The sequence below is a fragment of the Tigriopus californicus genome, chromosome 12 (genome assembly GCF_007210705.1).
Source record: "Tigriopus californicus strain San Diego chromosome 12, Tcal_SD_v2.1, whole genome shotgun sequence".
In the NCBI taxonomy this organism is placed as follows: Eukaryota; Metazoa; Arthropoda; class Copepoda; order Harpacticoida; family Harpacticidae; genus Tigriopus; species Tigriopus californicus.
In genome coordinates this window covers 4,572,930-4,581,424 of record NC_081451.1, presented here as the reverse complement: position 1 = coordinate 4,581,424, position 8,495 = coordinate 4,572,930, and the positions used below count along the sequence as shown (strand labels likewise).

Below are 8,495 nucleotides of genomic sequence, written 5' to 3'. Positions count from 1 at the left end.
ATCACACCTTAAAAGGTCTTTTTGATTTCTGATCAACTAGCAAATTAATTTCTAATTCGCCGCAAATGCGAAATATTAGTTTTTATGTGGGTCATACCTAAATAGTCCAATAATGACATCCATGATAAAAGTTATCTCCTTGGGCCAAAAGATAGGAGTGCTCGGAGTATTCCACTTTATCGCATAAATATTATTGAGATTATTTTTATCAGCCTACGAGGCGAAAATAAATGCATTGATCTGAGTCAATTGAGAATAGTGAACTCATTTCATATTACATCAATTCTCTCAAGATTTAAGATGGACTCACGACAACTCTTCCTCGTAGCCTTGGCCATATCTATCGGTAAGAAATAAACTGCCACTAACGTTATAACTTTTAGTGTTCAGAATCCTACATAATGCTTTTTATCTAAAAGTTTGGTCATCAAACTAATGGAAAAACTGTCATAAAGTTAATGGGGACAACAGGTGAAATATTATAATTTCTTACATTTGATTAAACTCAAAATTAATGGTGTCGATCATGAATTAAATTACGACGTTAAGTTTTCCTCAACCCGACTACTTTCTATCAAAAGTACAGATTACACTGAAAAGAAAAAAAAATCAATCGTATGCTCGCAACTAGTTTTAAAAAACTTGTGCTTCCCCGTTCGGCAATGTTTTAATACGTTTAATTAAACTTAACAAATGGGTCAAAACGACGACTTTTCCACGCCGTATGTCCTTAGATGAGTTCTAACACGGAATTCTAGAGAAATGGACTGCAAACGTGAGCAAAATATCTTTATTTTCCGTTCACTTTATTCCATATAAGCACTTCATTTGACCACAAGATCTGTTGAGTAGACGAACTTGGCCAAATTTGAGCCCAAACTATGCACTATGCTTAGGGTACTCGTGAGATAAATCTACATTTATTTAGTAAATACTACATAAAATTCGAATTTTCCGCCTGCTCTTGGTCAGCTAAATAAGCTTTTGACAACATAACTTTGAAACGAACGCTTTAAAGGTAAATAAAATACAAAAATGGCTTGCCCTCAATTGAAAAAATCTATGTTTTTTATTTCGCTCCTTTAGCTCGAAAAGTGGCTCGCAGTTGTTATGACTAAGAGTAGGCGCTTTGGCAGGAAGCTCGGTCGCAATTTACATGTTTAGAAGTTCGTGATTCTTATTATCGCCGACTTTATTAACAAAACCGAGAGTGCAACACAATTGGTACCAACCTCCAATGTGGTCTTGAAATGCGATGCGTCAAAAGTCCCAAAATTTTACTGAATCAAAAGCATCTTTTGATTAACCCAGTTGCTTTGACATACTTCGAAAGTTGGTAGCCTTTGCAGCTGCTGGCCTAAAAAGTGAAATCTTTGAGCGGGACTCTGGCACAACATGTAACATAACTTACCGTCGATAGCCGTTACTAGTGCATAATTCGATACAACTTAATTATGGAGGTCGGGAATTGCGCACTTCTTCAAACAAGAATTTCTCTTGGCCACTATAAGTGTATATTTCAACTTTCAGCTCAATCGAGTGACTTGTTCAGAAGTAACGCCCTCTCAATATTTTATTAGTTCTTTTATGGTAAACAAGAAGTGAACACTTCGTAAACACTCAGTCAGGTGATTCATTAATTGAGGTTTATTTCAGCCGATTTTACATACCAATTAACAAATTACGTAATGTTCATCGGCCAACACTCCGTTTTGGAGGGAAAGTAACTTGGCAACCCTGGTAACGGTATTTTGTTCTTCTACGGAAAGGCGCGCTTCTCGTTGCATTCTTTAAAAATGCACCCACAGAGGAGATGAACTATGAGGGGTTCATGGAGACCGATCCCGAATATGAGTACAATCATGTTGATCCCAGCCTTGTGGACTATTATACAAACACCGTGGATGAGATCATGTTTAAGATGTCGATTATGCAAGACCATGATGGTGCAGAAAAGAGGCCGGATTGGAAAGAGATGACTGATATGATCAGGGCTCAAAATATGGCGTTTAAAGCCAGTGGGTCTCAATTTTATTGCAAGCCAAATTCGTTATTGTTCTTTCCAACCTTACCCGAGGAATCATCTGCTTTCTTCGAAAGCCAAAAGTGCAACAAACATAACGGTAATCAATACTTAATCAGATGCGCAAGAATGAGAGGGCTTTTGGTGAAAATTATGCCTTTTGTCAAAATATCTTGCAATTCATCACCATTGACATCTTAACCATGAATAATAACATTCATGGGTCTCATGGATCTCTTTAGAATGCTTGTATTTTTAGCAATATTTAATGATTGGGAGGAGCGAGGGGAAGTCATTGTCCGTCAACTTCCTCCAAACGAAGACCCCAAAGAGTACGTGGATCGTCTTATGAAGATAGGCAACGCTCCACCCTCTGAGTTTCATGCTCCCAAAGGGACATTTAGCGGAGGCCAAATAGGTCCATCCATGGTTTATGCTGCAATGGACGATATTAAAGGGGCTTCTGTCCGGCAAAAGTCACCGAATTTGGTTGTTTCAACTTACAAGAGCTCTGCTGACAACAAGTAAGTACCTGTTGGGTCTGAAAATTATATTTTGATAACAACTTTCGAAAGTGGGAACGGAGGTTCCATAAGTCCCCAAACACGTTTTTAAAATTTTGTAGCTCAGTGATTAAGAAAGATTTGAAAGTAAATTAATTGCAAGGGTTTCTTGTCATAATCTAGCTATATCGTTTGTTAGAACAGTTGACGCGTGTTTGAAAACAATTTTGCGGATGGGGGCTGGCGGCAGTGCCAGGACCGTCGTGATCAACTTCAGCATCGCCAGGAGCACCGTTTACAGGGTCAAGAACACGTATAATGCCACTGGCAACTTCAGTGATCCCACTCCAAAAAAAGCGAAAGATTTCGACTTCCACTGATCTGGATCAAGGGCAACGAGGAAGGCACCCAGCATAGCCGGATTCTTGGTTATGCCGGCCCTAACAGTCACTGCACCGCCGAGAACTGGGTGCAGCAGCAGAATGATGCTCCCGGTCATAACTCTGACATCAATCAGTAGTATATGAAGTTGAAGTTGAGCTCCAATAGATTCTGGCCCAAGGAATTTTGCGCCCCTCATCCCTGAACCTGAATCCATTGGATTTCTTCATTTGAACGCATGTTGAGCAGAAGGTCGTCGGAGTCTTCCATCCGAAGGTGGACTCCTTCATGGTGGCCGTGAATGTCAAGAGGGCCGCCACGTCCGACGAGGCTATCATAAAGACGTTCAAGTCCCTCTGGAGGCGGTTGGGGATATTCATTGCTGCCTGGTGGGGGGGGGGTTAGTATAATAATAAAAATAATAATTGATTTACTTTAAATTGTCTCCTTGTCATCTTACTTTAATAACATTTTAACCCTTGACCTCTTGTTCTCAAAGTAGACTTTTTTGAAGCGGTTAGTGAAATTTGTCCGAGGACTTGTGACACGGTGATTTCTTGAGCTCACAAATGTGCCACATATAAGTCTTTCAATTTATGGATCTCCCTCCATTTCATTGCCAAGTCATCTCCCGGATCCTGGGTTTATACCCACAATATCTTGGGAGAAATCTTTGCCTTGTTCACCCTGCCTCTTCTCTACCTTAGTTTCAATTCCATTTTTGATAAAATTTCAATAATGATCACAAGGGTTTGTTACCTCCGGTGTTTTAATAGGGATGAGCCTGATCTTAGCCCTGATATTGAACATTGGACGTGCTTCGAAGGAGCTAAGAGTATCGCAGATTCGAATGATTCCCAACCAAAGGAAAAATCTGAGCAATATCACTCAAAGACAGACAACACCGGATCGGATGCCACGGTGAAAACTAGATTTTAAGTGAATGAGAATTTAACGTCTGGCTGCTCATGTTTCTACTTCTGTCAAATAGCTCGTGGAATTGGTTTCCCTTGAGACTGATGGAGAGGAGAAACTGAAAGCCTTGATTGCGACGTTTGGCGTTGTGGTGTCGAGCGTTTCCATTGGAGCAGATGGATCCTACCTGAATAGAATGTTCAAGAGTTATGGCGGCGGGATCTTCGATTATTGCCAGTGAGTACTGAATTAGAAAATAGTTATTGTTTTTTTCTATCATCGCCGTTACCTTGTGCACTCCCAAGGTAGCATAATGAGCTTTGGTTAGGTAAGGTACGAACAACAAAATGCATGAAGTAAGGAACATTAAAAATGACATTAGTGCTTAGCATTTAGATGGGCACCTAACATCACGAGAGGCATCTTGTAGAGACATCATTGTCAATTCATTCATGAAAGATCAAAGGCTAGACAAGAAATTGTTGCAAGTTGCATTGTGTGATCCCGTATTTGAACTTCCGGAAACTTTCACCCTCCCAAATACTCCGGTCGATGTGATTCCTAGAAGATATGACTCTAAGGCCTGAACAGGAGCTCCGAATGCGCAATCTTGTAAACGGACCCCGAATTGGGATTTTGGCTGGAGCTGCGTAGGTTTCTCGTCATTTCTTCAGAGCCCTCCTTTAATCTGCCAAGGGCTGCTTTTTACTACGAAGGAAAACCAGGATTGAATCCGGTTTGAGGATTGAAGTAGGGCTAGTGATGGGTCGAGTCTAGTATTTCACTGTACTCAAGTCGAGCAAAAGACTCATATCGGGAAATTTAAACCAAAGCCTGATATTTTTTACAAATCCGGACTTGAGTCTTTTAGAAAGGACTCGGACTTAAGTGTGAACTCGTCCCAGCCCTAACCCGACTTCCATCCTCAAAACGGATTTAATCCTGGTTTCCATCCCAGTGTAAAGCCGCCCTACCGGTAAGTGATTCACTTCCAACGCCAGAGACTTGGATGATGCCACGGCAGATTTTATACAAGGTGTTGCGGACAAATCTGAGCCGTCTTAATTCAAGAGAGTCAAGGGACAACTTTGCCATATGGAACTCATTAGAATTATCCTTCATTCCTGGAACAAGGCGGCGGGTGAATTTTTGCTGAAGGTCATTCTTCAAGACACGTCTTTTCGTGGGGAGGGGGAGTCCATACGAGAGTCGAATTCTCGAGAAGGGGCGAATGTTGGTTGTACACACCCATCTCGTGATGGCTTTATCTTGAGAGATTATGTTACTGCGTACAATTCCAATCTGGTGCTTCGCTTTAAAAGATGGTTTCAACGTAATATGATTTAATGTCAGTTGTTGGTCGAAGGTAACGCCAAAGCTGTGATTTGCTGTACTCGCTCTAATAATGTGTGAATTGAGGCTAGATATATTGGTGGGATAATTGAATCCAATTCCATTTTATTTCCCCCAGTTGTTTGTAAGATCACGTCATTTCAAAGTTTGTGATGAACTTCATTGAACTAAAACTCTCCTGTAAATCTTTGTGTCGTCAGCAAATTGAAAAAAATTGCGACGACATTTTTTGTTGTTTAAGGTCGTTCACAAACAGAAAAACAAGGCAGGTGCAAGAATGCTGCCCTCAGGAACTTCAGACATTACAGATAGCCATGATGAGAACTGACCGTTCCGAACCAGTCTTTGTCGCCTCTCCCTCAACCAGTTTTGGGTTCATGTTACAATACTCAACGGTAAGAGGGCCCTCCGCAGTTTTTCCATGAGTAAAGAGTGGTCCATCATGTCAAAGGCTTTTGAGAGGCCTAAGTATGCAACATGGTCACCAATCCAGTCTTCCATTCCACTTGTAATGTAGTCTTTGAATTACAATAGACTGTTAGTACAAGAGTGCCTTGCCCTGAACCCGTATTGAGTGTCGTTATCAAGCCAAATGAGTTGAGATGTTGAACAACTTTGTCCTTAATGAGACTCCCTATATTTTTTGCACCCACACTAAAGCGAGACATTGGTCAATGGTTTTCGTTCTCGTACGTTTCCACCTTTGCGACTTTCCGAAGTCCCAAGCTTCCTTGCCTGCAGAACGATTTCTTGTTGAAGATGATTGTGAGGAACACAACGAAAACATGCCCAATCTCTTGGTCACGAAACTCCTAATCCCCTCAGGGCCACATGTCATAGAGGACTTATAAGAGCGTATCTTTTCTTGGACCTCCCACCCTGTGATTTTCCATAGTCTAGAACCAAATCAGTCTTGGACTTACGGTGTGAGAGAGCGGGATCTCAAGCCATCATCCAAACTAGAGGGGCCAAGAATGATCTTCTCAGAAGTGTGATGGCAAAGACCTTAGCCAAGGCAAATTCATTTCACGCTCGTACAATTCCTATTTGGAACTCTATTCCTCTGTATAAACGAAATTCCCCCAGTCCAACAACTTTTCACCGCTTTTTAATTTCCGACCGCTTCTCTGCTTTTTTAAAATTGTACTTTTATGAGTTTATTGCCGGGGCGACAGGCAACGTGACGTTATGATTTACTCCATGTTTTGATCTATTTTGTTTACCCATTTCCTTCCCTTTTCTTCTTCTACTTTACATTTGATTTCCTTAGGCCATTACTCTTACATACATGAGGCAACCGTGTTCAGAGTGGCAACAAACAATAAACAACAATAAACAATAAACAAATCAATTGTTCTGTGTTTTTATTCAAGAATCCCAAGACAAAGTGATTGTTCAAAAATCAACGTCATAATCTGACACTTGCTTGTGAGAGCACTCCGGCGGGCATTGCTTCCTCACTCTAGCAGGCATTGCTTCTGCACTCTAACGGGCATTGCTTTCACACACTAGCAGGCATTTCATGTGCACTCTAACGGGCATTGCTTTCAGACATTAGCAGGCATTTCATGTGCACTCTGGCAGGCATTCCATGTGCACTCTGGCAGGCATTCCATGTTCCCTCCGCAGGCCAATGCGCTCAATCCCGTTCATTGGGAGAGACATACGCTCAATCCCGCTCATCAGGAGAGACATACGCTCAATCCCGCTCATTGGGAGAGACGTATGCTCAATCCCGTTCATCGGGAGAGACATACGCTCAATCCCGCTCATCAGGAGAGACGTATGCTCAATCCCGTTCATCGGGAGAGACATACGCTCAATCCCGCTCATCGGGAGAGACATACACTCAATCCCGCTCAGAGGGCAGCAACCAATCCTACCAACTACGCCATGATGCATAGCTGAGTGGTGGTTGTTGACTACATGATAAAATGCTGAGAGGGAAGGTAAATATAAGTGAAATCAAACAATTGAGAGCAATGAGGGAAGAGGTAGAGTGAGGATGGTAGAAAGCTATTGGTGACTATAATAGAAATAATACAATCCTGGTTGGCTACGAGTTATCCCTGGATCACGTTGGAATTTAGACCAACTAATTCTATATCAAGAAATGAGACACTCGTTTTGTTTTCCAGAACGGGCGGCTCAGAGGCGTTAGATTCTGAGCATGAAGTGGTCATTGTTGGATATGGAATTTCCGAGGGAACGAAGTATTGGGAAGTGAGAAATACCTGGGGTGCCGATTGGGGGGAGAGTGGTCTCTTTAAAATCAAGCGAGGAGTCAACTGCAACCGTATTGAAGAAGTGAGTGGGGTCTGGAAAATTTTGAGCGTGCAACCTTGATTGACTCTGACATCTTTTGCAGAATGTTTCGCTACCACTTGCTAAAACTTTGGCCAGACCTTTGAGAGCCCCCATACTGGGCTTTAGCCCACAATGGCCACCTTACTTGGCGATTCTTTCTAGTGCAATTGTTTTCTGCTGTGCGTTTGTAATATATATGTACTATTTGTGCAAGAAGGAACCAGAAGGTTACAAAAACGTTTCGAAATACGAATTTGAAAATGCTGTGCAAGAGTAAACGCAATCTACAAAACTCATGTGATACAAAGAGAATCTTTCATTTTGTAGGTCTTTACCCAAAGATGAAGGTTTGAACTAGTCCTTATGAACGCCTACATCAAAAAACAAATTATCTTAGATATTACGAGGCACCGTGAATAAAATATGGTTTGCTAACCTTTAACAATGCTCTCAAGGCTGTTAGGTATGGTTTTTCATGTCTGCAAATGCAGAAGATCAATTTCATTTCAAATTGATGATAAAAACCTTCAAAACTAAGCATTTTTGTGACGTATAAATGAGCTAATATTGTACTTGGAGGTTTTTCATCATTACGCATAATCATGTATAATTTGTTATCAATTATCGCCTAGATACCGTCAGGGCATTTGATTGCCAGTTTTGATCAAATTAGGCCATCCAACTTCTGATAATAGCTACGTAGCATATTTTTGCTTGTGAAATTTGAATTGAAAGCACACTTGATATTGCAATTTTTTTAACTATTTTGGAAAGTGCTTTGACCGACATATCAGAGATGAGCAGACACCTAAAATAAAGATGAAGTTTCAAACACTGGTGATTTGCTTTTTTGTGTTGTTGACAGCCATGATTATACCCATGAAAAGCGGCGTGCAATGCATTTTAAGTGATTTAACAAACTTATCTGAGCTACTTTTAAACATGCGTATTTCACAAAACTTGTTCTTTTTGTCTCTTTGACAGAGAGAAACATATATAGCTGTCTTGGTATT

At 41.0% G+C, this 8,495-nt stretch overlaps 1 protein-coding gene across 2 annotated transcripts; it reads left to right on the top strand.

Annotated features, from left to right (window-relative positions):
* The first annotated feature begins 221 nt into the window (after positions 1-221).
* On the top strand, positions 222-7,778 carry LOC131891407 (uncharacterized). Of its 2 annotated transcripts, XM_059240959.1 has the most exons (7): positions 222-346; positions 1,770-2,123; positions 2,283-2,547; positions 3,684-3,828; positions 3,899-4,059; positions 7,314-7,482; positions 7,544-7,778. In XM_059240959.1, the coding sequence occupies exons 1-7, from the start codon at positions 301-303 to the stop codon at positions 7,757-7,759; spliced, it is 1,356 nt and encodes a 451-aa protein (XP_059096942.1). In that variant the 5' UTR covers positions 222-300; the 3' UTR covers positions 7,760-7,778. The 2 variants fall into 2 exon arrangements, with proteins under 2 accessions (XP_059096942.1, XP_059096943.1); XM_059240960.1 differs by lacking the exons at positions 7,314-7,482; positions 7,544-7,778 and adding an exon at positions 5,836-6,486.
* Positions 7,779-8,495: the final 717 nt, after the last annotated feature.